This window comes from Schistocerca gregaria, chromosome 5 (assembly GCF_023897955.1).
Source record: "Schistocerca gregaria isolate iqSchGreg1 chromosome 5, iqSchGreg1.2, whole genome shotgun sequence".
In the NCBI taxonomy this organism is placed as follows: Eukaryota; Metazoa; Arthropoda; class Insecta; order Orthoptera; family Acrididae; genus Schistocerca; species Schistocerca gregaria.
In genome coordinates, this window is record NC_064924.1 from 243,628,079 (window position 1) to 243,655,511 (window position 27,433).

Sequence of the window (27,433 nt, forward strand, 5' to 3'; positions counted from 1 at the left end):
ATATTTTTATCGATCTGTACCCAACCTTCACCCGTCCTCCCCCCTCCCACCCAAAATTAAAAACTTTCCTTTTTCTCTAACAATGAAAAAGGGACATATTCCAATGTGGACAGCTAAAATGGAATGAAAATGATTTACAGAGCAGTATCTGTTCCATAATTCATTAAGGTTATGTATCTATAAAATGATACATATGTGCACAAGCAATGCTTGAACATTAATTATGTAAAGGCTACAGAAGCACAGTTTGTTGAAGAAACAGTGCCATGGCATTTGTGACTAGGAAAGTCACATTTGTCATATATACAGGATGTTTCAAGAAGATTTGTGCAGTTTCGCATGCCTGTACCCTTTATGTGAACCAAAATAGTAAAAATAGTGATGTACACATAGAACTACATTTTTATTTCCAAATGAACCATCTGATTTTACAAGGGTTTATCCACACACGTATAATCTTGGGGTACTTTTTACCATTCCATTGTACAACTGGAGGTGGCTCATATTCACAACTGTGAATCCATTTCAATAGCCAAACTCATCAGTGACTTTTGTGAGCATGTCTGGGTTACTGTGTTTGCAGCTGATGCTGTGTGTCCTGACAATATAGCCAGACTTGTTGGAAGGGGTCGCACTTACCTGCAGTCTTTCACAAATTCTCACAAAAAAAAAGACCTGAGGTAAGGTGACTTTGACAGCCAACGATGCAATGACATCTATATGACCTTATTGCCAATCCATCATTGATGGAGCTTATTGTTGAGAAATACTCTTACATGGAAACGCCCACACAGTGGTGCTCTGTCCTATAAAAACATGAAATATTATGGCATTTTCTCAAATTTTGGGAAAAGCCAGATCTTTTACAGGTCGAGGTACACAATACAAAAACAAATAAGCAGTAAATCTTCTCATGGAAAACAATACAAAGCACATGAAGCTTTCAAGAATATATTTTGTACTTGTGGCTGCTTTGTTGCCCATATTCGTATGTTGTGATTGTAAAATTTCCACTTAAGTAGACTGTAGTGCTCTTACTGAACACTAGACAAGAGTTGAAATTCTCTTCCATCTCCATGGCCAAAATGAATTCACTGAAAACTATGTATCCTTGGTTTTCAACATCATGAAGGGCTTTAATAAATGAATCCTTTCCATTTGAAACACAAGCATTGCCGAAAAATATGCTGAAGTTGACACATAAGGAGTGGTAAGTGCTTGTGTGGCTCTTTGAGTATACTTTTGTGGACTGTGTGGAGAATATTGTTGAAGGCACTCTACATCTTGAATGGACACGGGGGGGGGGGGGGGGGGGGGGGGGTGGGGTGTAACCTGTGGATTTCCTCTTACATAGGCATCAGTGCCTAGAATTTGCTGATACCACAATCAAATGCTACAAGCTAAAGGGAGGTGCAATGCCATACCCAGGACAAAAATTACCCTGTACCATTGTAAATGAATTCCACCTGTTGAAAGGGAGAACAGTAAATGCCTTTTGTTGTGCCATCGCCTTCTCGACACATGAACAATGGTCGATAAGTGAGTGTTTCCTGGAGATCCCTATTGCCAATATACATTTGGTGCCAAGGTAAACTTTGTTTTGATGTGGAAGTTAAAATTTACACCAAGTTGATGACTTTGTTCATGTAAAAGATAGTCTTGTGAAATTGGATGAATTTTTTTAAACACCTTGTTTGTTGATATAAGTGCATAGGCTTTCACAGCAGGAGTCCATTTCCATAAGATTCTGCTGGGTGTGTGACCACATTGTTTGTGACAAAATTACAATGCTTCTCCTGCCTTTGCAGGCAGCCTTATCAGAGGCACTAAAATTTTATTAAAATATATTTCATGTGTTCAGTATTTTAGTCGTATTTCCCAGAAATTACTGTGTTGTTAAATGTTGTTCAATTATTCATCATTGAAGTTCAGATATGAAGTTTCTGTGAAGTTATTAAAACACAGTGCATCTGAATAGTGTACACACACCTCTATCCCGAGGGTCCAATTACCTTGTTGTTTAGTCCCCTCTCCAAATCAACCAACCATCCATACTCCCACCACTATGGCCCACGGCCCTTCCATGAATGAGCATATGTGTGGCAAGCACAGGGCTCTGAGCCATTGCAGCATTAGTTTTCTGTACAGAAATACCCACATCCTCCTGTTATATTTCCACCACACTCATTATGAAAACATGCTTTCAACCTAGAGCTTGTCTGGACTTACTCTTGTGACCTACTTACAATACTTCCTACCTTTCTTTGGTCCCTGCCCAAGTTTAACCTCCATTCTTTTCCAGATTTATGTGAAATGCAAATTGTTCAAGGAATGGTACCCAGTTTGGTATTTGGATATATGCCCAGGAATGACTATCACTACATCCAATTCTAGGCAAACTATTTGTCATGCCTGAAACCAAACCATTAGAGCGGGTGGTCATGTACCTGCACAATTGCAGTGATTGCACTTCTGGTATCTATGCTGTAAACTTAACATGCATGACATAGAGTAGCGCGTGCTTGCAATGCTCGCGGTAGCAGGTGGCTAGTTGGCCATTTTCGTGGCAGTGTGGTGGCCATAGAGAAAACTGTCAAAGCAGGCAGCCTGCCATGAAGTGTTTGACATATAACATAGCCATCAGTGTCACGACTCGGGCAGTCTCTGATAGTCTCGCAGGTACAACACAAAAATGCTCTCACGACTACACCATAGTAGGAGGGACAATAGCATCAACATTGAGAACCCTTCCCCCCACAGTAAATTACTTATACTAGAGCAATGCCAAGACATTTCTAATGACCAAGCCTAAAATAAATGGAGCACATTAAAGATAAGTTTAGAGGGGTGGCAGCTTCCCAAAAGACTTTGAGTGGCTGCCTCTTGAGTGAGTTAGCAGACTCTGCTCAGTCTTGAGCCTTTATGTATTTATTTGGGAAATATTCCAGCCTTTTAATTCTCATATAAGACATGTCTGAATCAACAGACGCCACAGTGTAACGGTAATAGCTTAGCTGTGACTGCATTTCATGGCATCTTCAGTGTGGGTGCACCCTAGTCTGACCTCTTATGAGAATCATTTAAGATGCTGTGAGCAATGAGGAAAATGGGCAGGGGCACTATGCGAGTAGTACGTGACAAGTGGGGAATTTGGGTTGGATGCGAAGCGTACTTGGGTAGCTGATGCTGTTAAGATGACCACTCGTGTAAACAGGGAAATCCAGGTTAGAGTCCCAGACCGGCACAAATTTTCACATGTTGCCATTGAATTATTTCTATGCCCTAATGCATCTGCACTGATACTTCACTTTCATCATGTGTATATACATCCACAGTTTCATGACTGTGTGGTGTACGTTCTTTCAAAGTTTTCGGTAGAACCGGCCCACACAAATAGCAGTAACAATAGAGTAGAGTGTAGATTTTACAAAGTAATTGGGTGGACATGGGTGTTTTGAAAACCGTTTTATTCAGATTTCAAACTACAACTTTTATTTATTAATCTACAGATAAAACTATGTATATTTATAATAATGTGAATATCTCTTATTACAAAGGCAGCTACAGTAGGAATGTGTGTAGTACAGCTAAGTAAACAAAAAAATATGTAATAGACATGCATTTTGCACGTATGATACATATGTATGTATAGAATTAACCCATAAAACAACTGTTAATTGTCTGCTAAGTAAGGCTACTTGCTTACAAGCAGCTAAGTTTCGCACTTTTTTTTTTCCAGGAGAGGTATCTGATATTGGTCATTTTCATCTTGAGCTTCACACTTTTGCAAGGCAATATCCAAACATGTAAATGCTTCAGAAACAGCCAATATATTTTCATCTTAATTTTCTGGACCACTGGTTGATGAGGTGCTGGCAGTGTCAGTTTTATCAGTGAGAAAGTTTAAAATTTCGCTAGGTCGTTAATTTTAGTGCCTTGGATCTCTATCGTTGACACTCGTTGATTCTCAGACATCTTCATCATGCCTATGGAACTAATTGTTTTAGCATATTGAGAATTTCAAAACATAACATTATCATGTTGTTCATTTTCAATTAGATTTTGAGAACTTTCCGCCATACCCAAAAGTTTATTCCAGGCTTTTTCAGATTCTGTTGCTTTTCGCTATCCTTTGTTGCTCCAATCATGTAGGATACATCTTTAAAATCAAAATTTTTATGATTCCTTAACACACTTCCTTCTCCCTTTTGTTCTCTAACTTATGTATCAATTCTTTTCCGTAATACTGTTTGAAAGTCTCAATAATCAATTTATTCATGTGCTTTACTAAGCCGGTTATGGTAGGTGGAAGAAACATCACTTTCATTAACTTCTTCTTTTTGTTTCTCTAACTGATGAGCTTTTATAGGAGGCACAAAGCTTCCGTAAAGCATTCCATGAAAATCATTCTATCCATCCAGGTGCTTAATTGTGAAGTGTAAACAAAAGGCATTCCATACATATTAACATGTTTGAAACAACACAGTTTCTTACTTTCACCAATGATGAGCATAGGCAATCAGTGGTTCTAGTGCAAGCTAAAGCAGTAATACAATCTTAGCTTGGTTTAGGACCAGTTGCTGGTAATTCATGACATGAACCAAGTTTTTCTTACAAAGCTTTCCAATTGAGGTCAGTTTTGTCTGCATTGTATAAGTTTTGAGAGCGTAGGTTTCTTCCATCAGTGTTCCTTAGTTTGATTTTGAAAGAATCAGCAGCCTTTCTCCTTTGAAGGGGTCATAGGGTGAGTGGTCGGCCCAGTGTAAACATTGTTGACAGTTAAGAAAGACTTTTACTAACTCCCGTATGTGACGTAGCAAGGCGCACACACTTGTCTCTGGCTGGTGCTGACTTATGAGCAGCGGCTTCCACCCTGGCTGCTGACCTGGCTCACCAAGATGCTCATGGAAGGCCTGTGGTAGGTTGGCCGCTGTTGGAGGTCACAGCCATTGTTGTCAGTCACATGCCGCTTTCTTGGCGTCTTCTAGTGCTTACGTCACTGTGGCTTGCGTGATGATGGCTGTGTTGGAATATACTGGAAGGAATCTGGTGACAGCTGTTACTGTGGCGCCAAGTCCCACTAGGAACACAATGTTGGTGACAGAAGGTATGGATCACAGGTCGGCAGAGCTATGGCACAGAGTCCCATTAAGAATGTAGTGCTGGTAGCAGGTTTAGCTCTGGCATCCCTATAGTGCAACTGATTTTTGGTGACAAGAAGTGACTCCTGCCTCAAAATCTAGACTTATTTATATGCATCTGGTGCACATTTGTTTCACTAAAACCTGACACCCAGTCACGTTTCCCTGCTGTGATGATATCACTGTGTGGTGCAGTTTACTGCTGTGCATGACTGTCCATGCCTCATAGTCCTTTGCATGGTGGTTACCGACTTGCATCTGCTAACTCAACATTGTACGGCAGCTTTCTCACTACTACTTATTACTTTTACTGAACACTTTTGCTCCAAGACTGGGTTGTAGCAAAACACTGCCCCTCTCCATGGAGAAGACCCGGCCTACCCAGTCTTTGTGTGACCCGGTTCTCTACTGCGATTAGTTATATCTGTACTCCATAAAACAAGCACCTCATACTAAACTGGCTATTCTTATTGTGCAAGTGTGTTAACAAGCACCTTCAAAAATTTATCATCTCCCACTCAGGGGATCCAGTGTATGGGGACTTGAATTACCCTCAAATCAGGTATTTGCATTGTTTGCCATTTCAAATATGAGAGATGGAACTTTAATAGTGGCAACACTTTATTTACAGCTCGTACAAAATACACGTGTTTCAAAGTTTTACTGACCTTCAAAGTAGTCACCAGCATTGTGTATAACCCGTTGCCAGCAATGTGGAAGTCGCACGATACTCTTAGCAGTGCCAGTTGTGTTGACAGTTCAAGCAGCGCGGTCTATTGCCCGACGAATTTGTAGCAGTTCTGAAGCGAATTCCATGAAGCGTTTCCTTCAGTTTAGAAACTGAGTTGAACTCACAAGGGCTTAAGTCAGGGGAATGCAGTATGTGGTATAGCACTTAGCAGCCCCATCAGTCAAACAAGTATCCCCTGGTGATTAGAATAGCACTTGTATTTGTGTTGCTTCCAAATCTCAGTTTAAAGTGCTAGTCATGGCTCGGATGTAAACCACAGCTTCCTTAATAAGCCATCAAAGCACGTGTGTGTCATTTAATATGCCACTCTCAAATTTTGCGCCCTGTGTGGAATACCAGCCCGTAGTTATTTCATTTGCCTCTGCTAACCCCCTTGCAGCCTCTGCTGTCTCATTTAATTTGCTTACATCTCTTGCATGAACTATCCCAAAGGTGGTTTTCAGTACTCTACTTCCAGTGTCTATCAATCAACTTTCCATTCTTGTGGACTCCTGCAGTACCACTCCAATCACCTCCAGCATGTGCTCCTTTAGTTGCTCATATTACCCAAGCAATTTCGTGTGCTCATTTTTAAGACCTCCCTCAGTGTCCCCCTACTAACTGCTAACTCTCGTAGCCCAGAAAACACCAACTCTAGTCTCCTAATTTCTTTCTGCAACTCCCACACATTAAACATTAAACCTAATGACCATTTGTGACTGGATAACACCATGTCTGATTGCCTGGAAAAGAGAAATTCTTCATCCAGGTGGTGATCCTGTAGCACCCCCTGTGCCCTCGGCAGAGAGATACAGCAGTGCTAAAACTAGCCTCTTTCTTCGCTCCCACTAATACCTCTTGTGGAATTGCCTCTGGTGAACCATTAATGGTTATAAATACCCTACATGCACACTTGTTGACCTCTTTGGCTGCTGGAGCTTAGCATTTGTTGATGGTGGTTTAAGTTACTTGTCATTGGCTTTGGTACCATGATACAAAGTTCTTCATTTTTCCCTTTGGAGTATATTGGCTCAACGTAACCCACTGGCAACCTTATTATGAGATTATGATCGCACTCGCTTCATTGCCTTTTCCTGCTTATCTGTTTCCTTAGTATTTGCTAACTAAACCTTTCTCCACACTTCCCTTACCACCCTTGCAAGTTCTTTGACTGACTCTCCTTTCCTGCTTCCATCCTGGCTAATCATGTTGAATGGCAACAGCACCTTCTTCTATACACCATCTCAAATGGTGACAATCCTATGTTAGTGTTTACTTCGGAGTTGTATGCAGTCTATAGAAAGGATAGATATGTGTCCAAATCAGAATGCTGTGCATTCATTTACAATGCAACGTATGTCCAATTGTCCGATGAACTCGTTCTGTCCTTCTGTTAGTGTGTGGATGAAGTGCACTAGCCCTAAACTTTTTTCCTTTTAATAACTAACACAACTCTTTCATTGGGTCTGACATGAAGTTCGTGTCTTGGTCTTTATTTATTGTCCCCGGCACCCCAAACTTCAATATTTTCCTACTAACCAATGTTACCATGACTGTGACTGCCTGCCTGTTGGTTCGGCATCAGCACCATGTCGATGTAACGAGAAAAATGGCCTGTTATGGTCAGCACAAAACAATATCTGCTGGCTTTCAGCTGAATGAGCTTGGCACATCCATGCCAATGAAACTAAACCATTCTGTTTCTTCTGGAAGTCTGTGTATAGTAGCTGCTTCAGATTCACAACTGCCTGTTGTGCACAATCCACACAATTCCCATTCCCCATGGCCCAGCAATAGGTGGTGATCATGTGTTTAATATGATACTACTTGCTTCAACATAAATGGCACCACCAACTGTGGTCCTAATATAATTTCATTACATAATCCATCATGCACACTAAACTGCTGTTTTGCCATATTGTCTACACTCTTGATCAGCACTCTGTGCAGTCACCCATTCTCAAAGGTCATGAGCTAGTGCTTGAGCAACAGCTGCTATTCTCCTTAATTCACCAGCATTTCTATGCTTCTTGCCTGGTTTGTGGATCACTTCATACTCAAATTGACTGAGTTTTATTGTATATCTCATCTGTTTACTAGATAGGACATCCAACCTAGTAACCACTTCAAAGCAGCATGACCCACTACTTCCTTGAACTTCCTTCCATGTAGGTAACACCTGAAGTATTTACCCTGTATTCAAGTTAATCATTTCTCTCCCCATTGTAGTGTAATTCCTCTCCACAAATTCAGCTGTCTTGATGCAATGGCTTCAACTGTCTTAATGCAGTGGCAGTAATATATTCCTGACGTTCAACCTTTTGGCTTAACATCCATCCAAGATCATGATTCAGTGCATCACATGACAACATAAACAACTTTTGAAAATCTGAAAACACCAGCCCGGACTCTGTGTTAACACCTTTTTAATTGCACAAACACTCCATGACAGTCCTTTGGCCACACAAGGTGATTATCCTTCTCCAGCAGCCTTGCAATATCCACAATTCTTTTTATGAACTTCCTAGAATAATTTGCAAGACCCAGAAAAGACTAACTCCTTGGTTGTTCCTGGCACCAAAATCTTGCACTAACCTAGGTTCAGTTCTTCAACCATCATTATTAATCACATGCCCTAAATCATTCTTCTAGCACAAAGTGACATTTCTCAGTACTTAGTTGCAAATGAGATGCTGTTAACCTTTTGAACACTTCCCTCAGTTGTTGCCTTTGCTCCTGCATATTACTTGAAAAAGACAGTTGTTTCATCAAGATGTACCAGACGATGACATGGCTTTAATCCTTGCAGCACTCCATCCAGTAATCATTGGAATGTTGCCAGTGCATTCTTTTAATACAAAAGGTAATATTTCTATATTGATAGTGTTCTGTGGGGAAACACTATTTTGACATATCCTCCAGAGCAAGTTCTGATTGATGGTATCCCCTCCTTAAGTCCATTGTTGCAAAGTATTGGCTTTGCACTAAGTTATTTATGGTCTTTGTGATGTTTGGAATTGTGTAGACATCTGTCATAGTCTTAATATTCAAATGGCATGAATCGTAAAAAAAAGGGGGGGAGGGAGCAGGCTCTTGGGTACAGTCACAATGCCTGCAGCCCAGGGGCTACGACTCTCTTCTATTATCCCATCAGCCAAGTGGTTATTTATAAATTCCTCCAAAACTGGCTGTAGTGACTGTGATATTCTGTACAGTCTTCAGTACACCAGTGCTTTGTTCCCACTTTGGAATCCTATGTTGTGTTACTAACGTAGCAGGCAATGGCCCTTACAGAAAAAACGTATTGTATAACTGCACCATAGGTCCTCCATCTGTGTCATTACTGTCGCATTTAAATGCTTAAATTTCTCACAAAATTCAGTCCTAACAATATTGTATCCTATCTTACAGTGTAACCCTCCGAGTTGTGATCTTCCTCATCTGGAATATCCAGTGTAGCCACCAATGTTCCCTTCAACTTTCCCTCATAGACACCATAATTATCCACATTGATTGGTTCTACTTTGCTTCTGTCCCTCTCTTGTATGTGTACAGTAGTACTTCCCACCAAACACCACGCCGCCTTCAGTAACTTACTGCCCTCCAGCAGTTCCACTACACACATCACTAGGTAAGTCAAGCTCCACTTTCACCCATAACAACTTTCTCATGCCACATGATACACAATCATTTGAATTAAGACTTAATGTTCTTCTTCATGGCCTAACTAGTTTGTCCTGTATGCTAGACGCTCCTTGCAACTGACTTACATTAACAACTTCCCCTTGCCGGAATGTCTTCCCACTAAGCTCAAGTATACATTGTAGGATCATGCTGTAGCCATTGCTGACATGAGGCACCACTTCTGCACAATGCTTAAATTTGGTTCATCACTAGTGAACCTAGAGGTCGTATATCACTATCCCCCTACCCCACACAAACTGTAATGTGACAGGTTTTGTCCCACGTAGTAACTTCCTGTTGAGGCCACCAACATATATGTTCCTGTATCTAACAGAACTTTATTCCCTACCATCTATTACACTCGCTATGGCATGTTCTACCTGTGCTCTTGTTTTTACTGTATTTATCTTTACTGGGAACTCTTTCTGGCAGCTCTGGGGTTCCCTCTCGAGCTTAAAGGGTATGTCTTTCCATTCAGACTACCTCCCAATACCCCTGTATTTCTGCCACTGATTTGTACTGCCCATATTTTAATTTCATCAGATTAAAGCATCTGCAGTCCGCACCATCCCTGTTAACTCTCTGTGGCTGCTAGCACTGCCTCTGTATGTGTGCCGTGCCATTAAAACATTTTATATTCACTGCAAACATGTTTCTTTGATCCCTTATACCTGTGGACACATCAATCTCCTCATACTTCAGAGCCAGTCTAACTACTGCATGGAGATCCTTCGGTGCCCCAGTAGGCACCTTGCCAGTCATCTGTGGTGACAGACTTCTCAGAAAGGCATTAAGCTCATGTTGCTTGGCTTTCTGTTACAATGTTTTGTTCACTCTGTGTTAACTCACACATATGTACAGTACATTCAGTTTCCTGATCCAAGCTGTGAAAATCTCAACCACTTCATTATGCCTCTTGGAAACTACTCTACTGCTCACAGAAAAACAGTGCACTTTGCTGTTTCCTGTTTGTTTGTTCTGATCCTTGTTCAAGTTGGTCAAAAGTAACTTCATAGCATAGTGCCTCTGTGCACTGCACAAATGACTTCTCTTCACCTGATAAGTGTAACCTTGGTATCTGTAATAACTGTGTATCAGACCCCATCCCCTTGTATTAACATATGACCTGAGATCCTACAAAGATGCTAACACATTCCCAGAAGACCTGCCAGAAAAAGGAGAAATGAGGTTAGCAGCAGCAAGATCAACTACTAGAGACTTTGACCTTAACACCTCTATTTACAAATTTTTCTCTACAAGTTTATTATTTGAATTCACTTTATCCACCCATAATTAAGCTACCTGATTCACTGATGACTATGTAGCCTCCTGACTGACACCGTGTGTCGCTGAATTCGCCACTGCCTCCCCTTTGCTCACTCAGAATCTATTATCTCAAAACAATAACACATGCCAAAGATGTAAAAAACTTTTTTGCTGAAAATATGTTATTCTTGTGTGTTTCAGGGTGGCAAATCCAAATATGATACTTTAACATTTTACAGTTAAATTTATTAAATTAAGTGATTTTTTAAAAGAATTTAACAGTTTTTATGTAGCTGAAATAATTTAAAAAGGTGGTGTAATGAATGTAGATGACATTGGTAGCACTGCTGAAAAACATTTGCTGGCATAAAAAGTCGATTCTATTTTTGTGTTAACAGATGGTGTTTTGTTTACTGTCAACCTAACCTCGCTTTCCTGTTTCCTGTACATGTGCTCAGTATAATGTCTAATCGTGGTTGTAAATGAATTTGTGATTAAAAAGCACCGAGGAAACATTACAGACTTTGTGAAAAAGGTTTATCTATCATACTTTGGTTCTAAACTTGGTGATAAAGATAAATCAAGGTATGTTACACACATAACATTGAAGATATGAGAAAATGGTCCAAAAACGAGAAAAAAGCCTTTAGATTTGCTTTTCCTATGATATGGAGGGAGCCAAGAAATCATTCCAGTGATTGCTACTTTTGCAGTACTGATATTACTGGTCATAAATTGAAAAACAAGAAGGTAATAAGCTACCCTATCTTTCTGTCTACCACCTTACTAGTAGGGCATGGTGTAAATTTGCCAGTTCCTGAATCACCAGATGATTTAAATTCTATTCCAGCAGAAGTATTTTCTGATGTAAAACTGTTTTAGATGAAGCAGACGATGCTGATGAATTCCATTATAATACAGAAAGTCTACAGCCCAAATTGTTTACACAGACCGAGCTTAATGATTTGGTTAGGGATCTGTGCTCAACGAAAGAAAAAGCTGTATTGCTTGGCTCTAGATTAAAAGAAAAGAACTTATTGGCAGTTGGAACCAGCATATATATGTATAGAAAGAGAGCGCAGCAATTTTCCAAGTTTTTTCAACAAGAAGGTGATTTAGTGTACTGCTCAGACATTCCCGGTCTGATGAATGAGTTTGGTATTGAATGTTAGTGAGGAGCATGGAGAGCTTTTTCATCAGGACATTAAAGTGATGGAAAAATGCTACCAGGGCCGCTGGAACACCAACATGATAGGGTACTACTGTTGGTTACTTCACTGAGAAATTCAGCAGGCGACTCATTGTAGAAAAAGCTACACAAGAAGCTTCAAAGAAAAAAGAGAAAGAAAATACAAACCAATTGCAGCTGACAAGTGAAACTTCTATTAACACATATCATTGTTTTTATAAGCTTACTGTAAATACCAACCATACTTATGTTGTAACAAAGCATTTCATTAATTCCCCGTTTACCATTTAGCATAGAATTTTTATACTATGAAATAATAAGCATATTGCTCGAAAACTATGGGTGATACAAAAAACTAAGGCTAGATTTTGATTCAGCTCATAAAAATCTATAAAGATCAGCTATGAAAGTAAAAAAGGTTCAAAGAACATTTCTTTGGTCTGTGTAATTTACCAATTATCCATGGAACAGTTAGTCCAGGAGTGTTTTACCAATCTACACCTTCTGTCTAATCATGAGCCTGGCTGTGTGCCCAAAATTATTACATGTAAAGCAAACAACTGCTACACACTCAGTCCAAGGGGCAGGAATACCAGAACAAGTTGCAGTGTGTGCAACAAGCATGTACTAACCACTCATCTCTCGAATTCCCCTGAAACTGTTAAGTCACCCATTTCCTCAAGTTCCACAAAAATGACCCTCCTATTACCAAGCCCCTTAATCCTCGACCCCATGATTGTAACCACAAAGGAACAAAATAGTCTCATTTGCCCCAAATGATGATTCTGTTGAATGTGGCTCAGACATCATGTTACAGAGTTGGCACACCCTCTCCTGCTGGCTGTGCTGACGGCATGCCTGATACCACACTGAATCGCCCCCCCCCCCCCCCCCCCCCCAGGGGATCCACAACGCTTTTGTGGATATGTGCATGGTGAGCACGGGACCCCGAGCCCGTGCAGCTCTCTTTCCTTTCCGGGTTGCATGCCTCCCCTTTCCACATCCTTCCCTGTCCCCGATGCTCCATTCACTCCCCTTCCCCTTCGCCCTCTGTTTGGGAGTATGTTTTGCATCTACATCCAGAGACAGACGCTTTGAACAAATGAAGTGGTTTCTCTTCTTTTATCTCTAATGTGTCAAGTACCTGTCCTTACTTTGTCCTTTCCTGTCCTTGATTCTTTCTCTTTCCCTTCTTCTCCACTGTGGCATTTGAGAATTCTTCTCTTCTTTCCTTTTCTTTGTTCCTCTCTTTTCCTTTCTTCCCTCTCTGTGCGTGTCTGAAGGCCGACCCACACTTCTCCATGTGTAGCTGGTTATGGGATAACCCATAATTCCCTGCCCTGGATAGACAAATAGGACACGTATGTACCCTCTGGTAAAGGCTAGGCCCAGAGAGGGGTAATTACCCAAGCTAGTACCTTCTGAATGTGCTGATTGGTCCCTCTGTGTGTTTCTTGGGAGGTGTGGTGTGATGTGGTGTGTGGTGTGTGGTGTGTGGTGTTGTCAATCGCCTAAGGCGGGAGTTGCATAAGAGAGGCCCCCCACTAGGAAGGAGCGTGCCATCGGAGACTCTGGTAATCGTGGGGATACTTTCGCAATGGTTTCTTCTACTTCTACAGCTTCCGCCCACAAGAGAAAGCTAGAGGAGTCTCGGTCTCGGCCACCGAAAATTCCTGGTTGTTCCTAGTTGTTTCTTGGTCCGACAAAGGTCAAGACTTCTCCACAGTCGACCCTTTCATTATTCATAAAGATGTCAACGCAGTTGCAGGTCCTGTAAAGTCTTGTTCCAGGTTACGAAATGGCATCGTGTTGTTAGAAACACAGTGCCCTCCAGGCACACAAATTGCTTCGAACTACACTGCTACACACCTTCACTGTCTGGGTGGAAGCACACCTTACCTTAAACTCGTCACACACGGTTGTTTATTCAAGATCACTTGACGGATTATCAAATGAGGACATTCAAACTTACCTGTCTCATCAGGGAGAAACTGCTGTACATAGATTAATGAAAAGGATTGAAAAGGAAATGGAACCGACCCGCAGTCTCTTCTTTATGTTTGACAGAGCTCAACTTCCATCGAACATTACAGCGGGATATCAGATAATTTCTGTTCACTCTTACATACCCAACCCTAAACATTGCTATCAATGTCAGGTTTAATCATTATTTGCCAGTAGTGTTCCAATTCAGCTAAAGGCGTTACCTGTTGCGGGGATGCCCATGAGGATGGTAGTTCGTGCGCCGCGCCCTTCCCTCCCCCCCCCCCCCCCCCCCCCCCCCCCTCTCCCCTTGTTGCATCAACTATATGGGAGACCATGCTACTTCCTCTAGAGATTGTTCTATTTTTAAGGATGAATGAATTGTTCAGGAAATCAGAGTGAAGGAAAAGATGTCGGTCTTTGCTGCTCTTAAGTTATTCGCCAGTACAAAGCCCACTGTGCTCCCAGTGGGTAAGTATAGTACTGTCCTCGCCTCTCGTCGACCTACTAATGTGATGGCCACGCATACTCGCGATCTCACCTTTAGCGCCGCAGGTGTCAGATTGGTCAGCCCAAAGATCACCCATTCAACCTCCCCTCTTTCACCTGCTCACTCTAAGGCTCAGCCTTCCTCGGCTCCTGTTAAATCATGGGCCCCAAAATCGGACACAGCCTACTCGTGAAGATTTTTTTATGCCCCCAGACCTCACAACCCTCAACTCCTTCATCTCAACATCCTGCTTCCAATAAGGCTCATAAGGATCAAAGTTCCTCTCCTCCTTTGCCACGGCTTGTCTCTTCTACAGCGCCACCCAGCAGTAGCCGCTCTCGGCCATCTTCCATGTTGCCGAGATGCACCGCTGGCAGCAGGAGCTGCCCCTGAACAACCTATGGATCAGGCTCTTCTGCCTCTGGCTGATTGCCATTCCCCACCGTCAGCCATTGGCTCTCGGTGGTCGTTGAGTTGACGGAAACTGTGGTGAGATTTTCCTGTTTTCCTCTACTCTATGTCAATTATCCATTGGAATACACACGGAATTCACTCCAGTCGCAATGAATTGTTGATCCTCTTTAAGATCCTACTTCCCAGTCATTTTCTGTCTTCAGGAAACAAAGCTACGGCCCCATGATTGCTTTTTGTTCCCTCATTTCCAATCAGTCCAGTTTGATCTGCCCTCTGCTGATGGCATTCTGACACGCAGGGCACTTAGGATTATCCATTATCACCCAACCCCTTACACAGCTCCTTCCAAGCTGTCGCTGTACGTTTATTACTTTCTGGATACACCTTCTCTCTTTGTACCATATACATTCCACCATCCACACCAGTGGCAAAAGCTGATCTCCATCTCCTTAGTCAGCTCCCACTGCCCTATTTGTTGACTGGGGACTTCCATGGTGACCACCCTCTTCGGGGATCTACGCCTCCTGTCAGAGAGGCTCTCTGTTGATTGACCACTTCCACCTAGCGGATCTTGTTTGCCTCAGCACTGGCAAACCAGCAGTTTGGTCTGCCTCCAAGTCAACCTACTCTCATTTGCACCTTTTGGTCGGTACTGTTAGGATAGCTCAGTGCATTGAATGCTTCACTCTTGCTGATACACGCCCGAGTGACCATTTTCCCTGTGTCCTTAAATTATAGCCACAACTGGTATCTACACACCCAAGACACTGGAAGTTTTTCCAAGCCTATTGGACACTTTTCTCCTCTCTAGCAGGTGCCTCAAGTCCCCCATAACAAGATACTTGCTGTGACGTGATGACGTTGCCCTGCTTGCTGCACTATTACCACTCTGGGGTACAGTTTAGTGCTGTACATGGCTGTCTTTCCTTTGCAGTCCTCTGTGTGTCTATTAGTGTAACCCACGTGTCACCGCACTGGAAGATACTGACTCGGAGCTGCTAATGCAACTCTCTATTGCAGCATTCTCACTACCTCATATTACCTTTGCTTAAGACTTAATTTTGCTCCAAGATTGGTAGGATACTCCATCTTATAATTGAAGCTCACGAATGCTATGTCTTGCCTTAACATTTTTTAACCAGTCCAAGCTTGCTTTAAAATTTAATGACCTTCCAAGATCATTAAATTGACTTTGCATGTAAAATGGAACCAAGGCTAGGGTCTCCTTGTGATCATTTTCTTGTAAGCTGTTTATAAACAATATCATACAGGTCCATGTTCATGATGAGCTTTATAATTTTAAGAATTGTTGATTCATCAATAAAATGAAGCTCGGATACAGAATTTGTGATGCTCAAGACTAGCAAGGGAAGGGTGGTACATGAAGAGTGACTGTTCTGTTAAGTGGTTGTTTGGTTGATGGACATTCAGGTAATGGACGCTGTGCTGTACTGTTCTGTAGATGATTACTTCATTACTTCACATTCCTCTGATCATGACAGGAAGAGACTTGTGTATCATGGAAAGGTTTTCTCATAACATACCAAAGCACAGACTGCTACACAGGGCAAAGGACCTTTAATCCTTCCATATACATCTTGTTAATAATGAAAGTTACAGTAATTCTGGCTTAAGCTAAGTCTGCAAACTTCCTTCTGAGCTGTGGGCACCAACGAAATAGAAGGATAAGGAAAGGATACCAGTACTCTCTTAAGTGCTCTTCATTGCACACAGGGTAACTGACCTTGTAAATGTGTATATCAGTGTAATAAGGAAACTATGGAGAGTGTTAGTAATCTTTATGACCAGAGAGTGGAAGAGTTGGATTTTTTTTATAAAGATGCATAGTTTTTAATGTTTAGAATACAGTAAAATAATTTTACCAGAACCACTGCTTAGCATAAGGGATATAAACGTTAACGAGGTTGTTGGGCACAAATAAATCTCATATACTGCCATTCATGGAGTATTAGTGCAATTTAGACAGGATTGCAATTGTATTTGATTTGGCTCTTTTAAGTTATTTTGGAATGTTATGTACTCTGTAGCCCACGAAGAAATTGGGCTGTTCACAGGTATATCTTGTTACAGATTCCTTAGTACTGTATGTGCCAATATGGTGATTTGCCACAATATGGTATGTGCTTAGGAAGTGTTTTTGTGGCCACGTTTCTTAGGCTAATTATAAAATCATGCCTTGTTGTAGGATTTAAGTGTGCCCGATGTGAGATATCAAGTATGACACTACAAATTAATTTGAGCTTTTAAGCAAATAAAGCACCACAGTTACATTTTTTACAGAGCTAAAAAATTGTTCAGAAGTATTGTGCAAATAATTTAATACAGAAACTCCAGGACACCTTCTGTATTATAGGAAATTTGAAGTGATATTCTACTGGGCATCTGGAAGCATTGAACTTGAGAAAGTCTTTAGCAGATATAGATCTGAAATAAAAGTTGCCACAAAATTTAAGTAGATATTTTCTTTATCTAAAAGTAGTTTTTCTCTGAATGACACCAAGAATGCTACTTTCTAATTGGCTAGGGTAATGGGCTTAATAATGTAGAAAAAGACAGGTTGCTACTTATTGTAAAGAAGACATGTCAAGTTGTAGATGGGCGCAATTAAGACACATACATAAAGCTTCACATACACAAGCAAACACACCTCACAAGCACGCGACTGCCAAACCAGCATCTTGGGCTGGAATGAGATTAATGGTTTATGCAATTGCAGTCTTACTTGGCGTATTCCGCTGATGAATTCTTCTCGGGTTATCAGCCGAGTGGTGGCGTCGTCTTGTTAAAGCGTTTCAATGAGTTTTGTACCCATCATCTTCTGGAGATGATGATGGGTACAGAACTCACTGAAACGTTGTGACAAGACAACGCCACCACTTGGCTGATAATCCAAGAAGAATTGATCAGCTTAATGGTTTGGTAAAGTGACCATCCAGCCAAGAAAAAGCTCCTCTTCTTTGTTTCGACTACATGTTAGTTACGCAATCCCTCATGGTCACTCTTAACGTCAATGACTAAAGGAAACGCATAATGCAGTGGTTGTTTTGTATTATTGTCAATATATTGCGTATCAGAGTTTAGTTACATTTAGTACATTAAGGGCAGTCACCAATTAAGATGGTATATGCAAATGTGGAACAATTTTATTATGTGTCTCTCAGAACTTACGTAAATGAATTTATTAACTTGGACTGTATCCAGCTGCTAATTTAAGTGTCAGTCATTAAGTCCAAGTAGATTGTGTCAGCAATATTGTAGAACAGAGAGAATTGGTGGAAAAAGAGATGGAGAAGTGGAATTTGCTCTAACAATGTCACAGCTTGTGAAATATTATGTGCTAATTGAAACGGAAATTGTTTTTGGAGAGATTGGAAGCATTATATTTGTCACACTTCTAAAATAAGTAATCACAGCATTTGAAGAAAGCAACAAGTCTTGACATTGCCTAACTTAATCGAAAATGATTGTTTCCAAGTTATTACAGTGTACTGCATTGTTTTTCATCCTTACAAAACTTCAACACTATATCGCACCTAAATATAGTTCTCAAAAATTTATTCTGAAACTTCAAATGCTGTATTAACATGTGACCTTCTGTTTTTTCAGGTTATGACAAGATACATATCGAATCCTGATAATTTGAAACTAATGATGAATATGTTGAAAGAAAAATCCAGAAATATTCAGTTTGAAGCCTTCCATGTTTTCAAGGTAAACATGCTTGTGTTAATTACTTTTATATTGTAGAATGCCATTCTAAATCTTATCATCGCATGCAACCAGTATACCAGCCCACATCTCACACTCTGAACTTTGATACTGTAATCACAGAAGACAGGACATGTAATTTGAGATTATTATTATTATTATTATTATTATTATTATCATCATGTCCAATGTGAAAATTGGAGTTTGTTGGAAACATCTTGTAAAAACGTTCGTTAACCATTTTGATGGTATGTCCACAGTTGTACAGCCGATAATACCTCTGAACAAATTAGGAAATTCCATGAGAACTCATGGCCTTCTAGAGGGAGAGAAATAAATTCTGATATGTTTTATTGTTAAAGTAAATTGCAGTTTTCTCTTCAGTGAAATTTAAATTTTATGGCCTCCATTGTAGAAACCTTTTTCTGTAACAGCTCCCATTTGTCTTGAACAACAGTCCTGGATATTAATATTTTTTTGCTTTTTTTATGAACAATCAGCATGGATGCTATAGCAAATTCATTTTGAATCTAAAGGCATTGCCCAAAAGATGGATGGCCACTCTACAGCTGCCATTTGTAACATTGCTGATGCTGCTGACCCCATGTTCTCTGGTCAGTTAAAGTGCTTTGTCTCTATGTGGGATTACGGTTTTGCACGTGAGTTGCAGCAGGGTGGATGGCACTGCAGCAATATAATGAAGCAATATGCAATGGAAATTAGAACCAGTAATAGGGGAGGCAAATGGAAGATTCTCGAAAAGTATGGTGCATCCATAAAGGAAACTGCATACAATACAGTAGGGTAACTAATTCTTGAGCAATGTGCCCAACAGTGCAAACTTTCATAAAATTGGCATTACAGCAGGCATGGAATAAATTAAGAGGCACTATTTGGGTCATAACAGGTCATTACAGCCTGTATAAAATTGCAGCAGAGATATTCAGCGAACTTAATGTGGAAAGCTGTGGAAGAGAAACAGTGTTGTTGCAGATTGGTGATAGGTAAAATTAGAAAACAAATGTGTAGAAATCCTGTTGTCATCAGATATTGCAATTGGGGTTCACAAGAGAAAGAATTGTGAGATTAGGGCCATACTTTGCTTATTGTCAGTCATTGGTCTCTTGCTCCAGATATAAATGAAACAGGACAGTAAGTTGCTACTATATGTACAAAGTATCCTCCACCACGCACTGTATAGTTGCGTGCAGTGTACAGGTGTAGGTTTAGGTTCATGCTATTGAGAAGTATTTTGTGTCCCAAAAGTGAAGACTCATTGGATGATAAAAGAATGTTGGAAATGGGTTTTTGGTGAGTGTTCTGTATGCACTCATTTTTTGAATGGTCACCAGAATAAAATAATTGATATTGAGAATTGCCAGTAAAAATAAACAGCTGCCCATCACAGATATTCTAAATAAGAGATATTAACTTCTGTTATTTCTGAGAAGGAAAATGGAAGTATGATTACAGGAGCAAGAGCATCTTTATTGAGTGACTTCAGTCTGACATTTGTGGTTAAAAAGACCAGTGTAATTCAGTGGTGCATACTTTCCAGCCTGAATAATATATCTATAGATCTTCCTGATGCCCTGTATATGGGAATTCATATCAAACCGTATGTTATGCCCCATGAAAGACCTTTACTAGTCTCCTGAAACAAGGGAGAGATAGTAATTTGATGAACACCTGTAACGGTGCTCTCACTGGGTGCTTAAAAAACTCGGGGAAGGTTTGCATAGATTTTTTATATAAAAAACACAAATACACTCCTGGAAATGGAAAAAAGAACACATTGACACTGGTGTGTCAGACCCACCATACTTGCTCCGGACACTGCGAGAGGGCTGTACAAGCAATGATCACACGCATGGCACAGCGGACACACCAGGAACCGCGGTGTTGGCCGTCGAATGGCGCTAGCTGCGCAGCATTTGTGCACCGCTGCCGTCAGTGTCAGTCAGTTTGCCGTGGCATACGGAGCTCCATCGCAGTCTTTAACACTGGTAGCATGCCGCGACAGCGTGGACGTGAACCGTATGTGCATTTGACGGACTTTGAGCGAGGGCGTATAGTGGGCATGTGGGAGGCCGGATGGACGTACCGCCGAATTGCTCAACACGTGGGGCGTGAGGTCTCCACAGTACATCGATGTTGTCGCCAGTGGTCGGCGGAAGGTGCACGTGCCCGTCGACCTGGGACCGGACCACAGCGACACATGGATGCACTCAAAGACCGTAGGATCCTACGCAGTGCCGTAGGGGACCGCACCACCACTTCCCAGCAAATTAGGGACACTGTTGCTCCTGGGGTATCGGCGAGGACTATTCGCAACCGTCTCCATGAAGCTGGGCTATGGTCCCGCACACCGTTAGGCCGTCTTCCGCTCACGCCCCAACATCGTGCAGCCCGCCTCCAGTGGTGTCGCGACAGGCGTGAATGGAGGGACGAATGGAGACGTGTCGTCTTCAGCGATGAGAGTCGCTTCTGCCTTGGTGCCAATGATGGTCGTATGCGTGTTTGGTGCCGTGCAGGTGAGCGCCACAATCAGGACTGCATACGACCGAGGCACACAGGGCCAACACCCTGCATCATGGTGTGGGGAGAGATCTCCTACACTGGCCGTTCACCTCTGGTGATTGTCGAGGGTACACTGAATAGTGCACGGTACATCCAAACCGTCATCGAACCCATCGTTCTACCATTCCTAGACCGGCAAGGGAACTTGCTGTTCTAACAGGACAATGCACGTCCGCATGTATCCCGTGCCACCCAACATGCTCTAGAAGGTGTAAGTCAAGTACCCTGGCCAGCAAGATCTCCGGATCTGTCCCCCATTGAGCATGTTTGGGACTGGATGAAGCGTCGTCTCACGCGGTCTGCACATCCAGCACGAACGCTGGTCCAACTGAGGCGCCAGGTGGAAATGGCATGGCAAGCCGTTCCACAGGACTACATCCAGCATCTCTATGATTGTCTCCATGGGAGAATAGCAGCCTGCATTGCTGCGAAAGATGGATATACACTGTACTAGTGCCGACATTGTGCACGCTCTGTTGCCTGTATCTATGTGCCTGTGGTTGTGTCAGTGTGATCATGTGATGTATGTGACCCCAGGAATGTGTCAATAAAGTTTCCCCTTCCTGGGACAATGAATTCACGGTGTTCTTATTTCAATTTCCAGGAGTGTATGTACTTGTGTGCTGAAAAAAATCTTCATTGATGGTAACTTGACCACATCTCTCCAGTTGCAGCATTGCTGGTAAAACTATATTGCTCCACCATCTGCAACAGCATTAATCATCTAAATGTAAAAATATGTGCTGACATTCCATTTCAGTATTTAGCAGGAAGTGAGCATGTCAAAAGAAATAAGGAATTATAAACTATCCATATGGAAAGAAAAATGTGTGTAAAATGAGAAGTGAGCTATTGGAAAAGTCAAAGGAAAATAGCCATATAAAATTCAGGCTCTCTTGTAAATGAGCTGATGGAAACTTGTTTGTAGGAATGTTGTTAGAAGATAGCCTCAGATACAGAACTATGAAAATGCATAATTAATTTTAGTGTTTTTTGTATTGAATAAATATCCAGTGTTTAATAGAGCAGTTTAAATAAAATGCTGCCTTCCTATACCAGAAGGCCACATAAATTACAGTAGTAGGAAAAGTGTGAGCACTCACATAACCAGCTTAAAGGATTAACAACAGAAATGTCATAAACTAAATTTCCACTTGTTGGAAACAGACATCTTATCACCTTAAGCATTCATGAAGACATAATATTGCTAATTAGTAAATGGAAATAATCAGTTTAAACTCATGACATTCCGGTTTAACAATTAACATAATTTCCGGATGTATTTGTTTTCTTATTCTGTATTGTGACACACTGCTCATAATTTTCAAATTGTCTCTTGACAGAGAAAAACTACCCGTACCTTCTTATAAACTACAGCATGTATGAAAAGCTGTGGTAAGTTGCTGTTGTTTACTGTTTCTGCAGTATCTTCCTAACTCCCATTGCTGTCGACTTTGTCCTTACGCGTATTCTCATGTGTGAATGGATAATTTGCTGTCAAGACTAGGAGGGGAAAAAATTGATATTTAATGTTTCACTCCTCGGGCAGAAATGTACTTTTCTTTTTCGTAAATCATTTAATTTAGTCTGTAGTAACAACAAACAAACATAGTAAAGAGCTCAGTGAAGTGTTCATTACTTGCTGATTTGTGGCATAGTCTTCATGCTCCCCTCACAAAAGGTAGTCAGTTGTAATTAATTCTTGATAGGTTGAGGGACAGTCTATAATAACAGGCTTAGATTTCTACTGAGAGAATGTTCTGTACTAATTCCAGTAGTGTTTGATAAATAATTACTTCAAATTTTTATTTAATGACACTAGAATATATTTTAAAACGCTGAGGTTTCTAGGATTCATTTTCAGTCCATATCTCAACTAATACCATTTCTGAAGAATGTTGAAGATTTTGAATAACCTGAAGTGCCATGATGGAAGCAGCAGGAAACCAGCAGGTCACACCTATTACAAAGTTGCAGCTTGTTTGGTCTCAATCTTGTTATGGACGTTCCACCTATAGTTATACTTGACCTTTTGTGAGTGTCTTTAATACAGTGCAACTAGAGGCTTATAAGAGAAGCCAAACTCATAACATGTATGCAGAAGTTAATCACTTTAAACTACTGAAGTGTCACTCCCAAGGGAAAGTCTGTGACGTTCTGTTGTATAATTACTCTCACACTGAAAAAGCAACTATTCATCATACAAAATCAATGAGAACGTGACAGAAATGATTATTCTGCTACGTAGTAAGTCGTCCATAGTTAAAACTTGTGCCATACCATGACTGAAACATTGATTTCCTACTTCTTTTTCAATTAGTCACCTCCGTAACCAGTAGGTTACTTCAACGTATATCTAGACCTGATTCAAATTTCCTCTGTCACTGATTTTTCTATCTACAATTTCTAAACACTACTACCAGAAGTTTTCTGGGACAGAGTATGTGAGAATAGTGTGATCTTGAGATATGTTTGGATAGCCTAATACTTGAAGCTTAAGAAAACCTGGCTTAGAGAATCAGTCTTGGCATATTCAACTCTATCATTTGAAAACAGCAAAGTTGTAAGAAATCTAAGCAAAGAATCTTGTGATGGTGCACAGTAGAGATAGACCTGAAGATTCTCCTGTAGTGATGGATCTGCAAGCTCTTTGTAATTTTCAAATGACTTGTTTTACAATATAAATTTTTGTTAAGTTCAGTGGCACACACTGATGGCTGTTAGCAAGGTTAGTTATTCGGCTGCAGTCGCCCCCCTCCCTCCCACTCACCCCCTCCCCCTGCCCCCCCCCCCTCTCTCTCTCTCTCTCTCTCTCTCTCTCTCTCTCTCTCTCTCTTTGTCTTTGTCTTTGTCTTTGTCTTTGTCTTTATCTTTATCTTTCTGTGCCCAGATTGACAAAGGTGTGGTACCCTACATGAATGGTGCCCCATGTGTTGCATTAAGATTTCACTCAGTTTGCATATTGCAGTAATATGCATATTAGAATTTTGTACTGTTAAATCTATTTTTATTGGAATGAGTTGCACATATTCCGTTAATGTTGCCACATTTATGTACCTTAATTACCTGTATGGTTCATGATCTTCACTAATGCACGTGATGTAGTGTTTTGATACTGATTATGATAATTTCCATCTGCTATAATTTATTTTTGCAATATCTGGTAATGTTTACTTATTTGAATAGTGTACATTTGTTTTGCTTTTTTATTTCCTATGAAACCAAAGTCTTAAAATTATTAGGAAACTTGGATGTAGAACTTAATTTCATGTCAATTACTGCTAGTAATTACTTCCTAGAGATATCTTGAAATGTATGTAAATTTTATAACACAAGGCAAATGCTTAGTTCAAATTAGTGTTGTTATTCCTGTATCCTATTAGTTTTGACTAATATTGATTATTAATCATTCATCAATAATCACATGACACTCAGTGCATCACATCACAGATGTAGACAGTGGATAGGTAACAAATGATATACAGGTGTAAGCCATTGCCCCTTAGCTGCAGAAAATTGACACACACAGTTGTTCACTGTGTGTACTGATGTTTTACTTGCAGAAATGTAATTTTCTTATAGTATGTTAAACAGTAAAACTGAGTTGTTGTTGTTGTTTAAGGTAAATATATTATTGCAATCGTGGGTCCTTCATTTTTGACACTTCTCATATTTCACTAAAAGTAGAATAATTAACTTGGTCTTAGTCATAAAATGTGAACTATTGTTATTTTTGTTTGAATTTGAAGAGTATGTAAAACATGGTGCTGTTCAGTATGTCACAAAATTACTTGCTGTTTCTCGAGCACTATGAAGCAATAATCAGACTTACTTTTAAAAGTTATCTCTCTTTTTTTTTTTTTTTTTAACAGGTATTTGTTGCAAATCCAAACAAACCGAAACCAATTTTGGACATATTGCTGCGAAATCAAGAGAAGCTAGTAGAGTTTCTCACGCGCTTTCACACGGACCGATCAGAAGATGAACAATTCAATGATGAGAAGGCATATCTTATTAAACAGATAAAAGAGCTGAAGCCTTTGACAGACCACTAACAGCAGGACAATCTGGCAGTCTAGTGTTAGAAAAAAAAGTGCATATTAATATTGCAAACAAGAAAAGTTGCTTCCATTATTTTGTGAACATACAAAACACAGGAAATAATGTTCCACAAATAGCACCTCTGTTCCCAGCTTGGCAATAGAGATATGAGGGTTTCACAAAACATTTGACACATATGTGAATTTGGCCTGCGTGTGTGGGTTCTTTATTTGAAATAAACTAGTCCCACTTAAACTACTGCTGCTACTACTGCACTTCCACTGTGGAAAATTTTCACATCTTTTCCAAGCTCACCAAGATGGAAAGATCTGAAAGTTTGCTTCTAGAGCTTTAGCATATCTAAACTGTTGAAGTTTCTCTTCTTTTTTCCTGTTTTAGTGGGTGAGTAGACACAAATATAACTGGATACAATAGCATATTTGAATTGATTTTAAATCTTTCATTGTATTAGTATTTAGTTGCAGAAGTGAAATTAATAAAATTTATTAAACTTATTTCATATCTGCTGAAGCTAAATTATGTTTGTTGTTATTGTGAAATTAGTCCATAAGACTTTGAGTTATTGATCATGTTGGCTCATACAATGTTGCTTGAAAAGGAAGAAGGAAAGTCCAAAACCTATGTTAAAATAACTTGTTAGCTGTGACTGAAACCAGCATCAGTTATAAATTTTAGAACAGCAACTAAAATTTTTAAGAAGCATTATGCATAGTACAGCAATGGTGCAATTACTGTTGTACAGTAGTGCTGATCTGCAGTATCAAAATAATATTGTTCAGTTTTTAAGGACTTATGTTGATTGTGTTTTAATGTATATATGATTGTTGTCTTTTACTTGTAGTTCTGTATTATAAAACTAAATTTAGTATAAACATTTTTAAGAGAGACTTTGTTACAGTCTGGTTGATTGTGACAGTGTTTGTCTATTGACAGTATAAAAAGAGCTGTTTTTAACATGGACTTAAAACAAACACATTTGCAAAAAATTCATCAGGATGATTTTTTAAGAGAGAACAATTTTTGGAAATAAAGTGACCCATTTTGTTTCATACATCTCCCTTGCAAACATGTGCTTTATATTTAAAAATGTGGGAGAGATTTGATTGAAATAAACTACTGTCTGCAGATAATACTTTTGTTTATTCTCCTTATTTACTTTCATTTTATTTGTTTGAACTTAGTCAGTTGCAAGAGCCAGCACAGCATAATTCTTTTTTGTTCTGCGAGTTACTTGATTAATGATTTATTTTCATGTTGTCTGGCGCAACGATTTCTTTCTGCAATTTATTACAGAGCAGAAAGGTAGAACAATAGTATTTTGAACTCATGATTGATTTTGAAAGTACTGTCCTCATTTAATGAGCCTTGTGAACAGTTTAAAAAAACTTTGTTTCATCATGAAAATAATATATTAATGTCTAAAGCTGCATATCTTTATACTTTGTATGTAATAGCTGTTTCATTTAAATGATGTGTCCAAAATGAAGCAAAATTTGTCTGTTCAGTTGTTGTATTGGAACCTAAGTTTTGTTGAAATAGCTTCTGTATTAAACCTGATTGAAATTGGTGTAACATTCACTTTCCTGTGAAACAGGTGATTTTATTTACTTGTTCACTCCATTGGAAAGAGGACAGGACTGCAGAAAATGATGGTAGGTATTTCTGAATGTGTCAGAAATCCAGGTGGAATCTTGTAAGTAGATTAAAAATTAAGGTATGTATGTGTGCTTTTGATTGACAACACAGAGTTAAGACATGTTAACAGACTTCTGTCCTATGAAAGTAAAAGATTATGCACTGTGTTAATTATGTAATTGCCACGCTGGCTGGAGAATACAACGCATTGTAATTAGTTTAAGTTTTTCCATTGAACAGCTCTTATTATAAAATTTAGTGCATCAATGCAGTAGTCTTGAACTGTGTGTGTGTGTGTGTGTGTGTGTGTGTGTGTGTGTGTGTGTGTGTGTGTGTGTGTGTGTGGTTCAGGTGGCCATGGTGTGAATTCTTCTCAGAGTATTAAACTTTCCCTGAGAACGAAAATGCAAACTGTGAATGTCCTATTTATTAATAGCTATATTGTAGCTAAAATGTTATTAGACAATTCACAAGCATGCAGTGGAGCAAACTGAAAAAATCGGGGAATAGGTAACACAGTGTAACCTATT

The 27,433-nt window shown here is 40.0% G+C and overlaps 1 protein-coding gene across 2 annotated transcripts in view; it reads left to right on the forward strand.

Annotated features, from left to right (window-relative positions):
* The window catches only part of LOC126272959 (protein Mo25), a 39,031-nt gene extending 12,633 nt beyond the window's left edge, over positions 1–26,398 (forward strand). For both annotated transcript variants that reach the window (XM_049976276.1, XM_049976277.1), the window contains exons 7-8: positions 18,525–18,629; positions 25,079–26,398. In XM_049976276.1, the coding sequence (XP_049832233.1) occupies positions 18,525–18,629; positions 25,079–25,261 (288 nt within the window). In that variant the 3' untranslated portion in view covers positions 25,262–26,398. The remainder of the gene's footprint in view (positions 1–18,524; positions 18,630–25,078) is intronic.
* Positions 26,399–27,433: the final 1,035 nt, after the last annotated feature.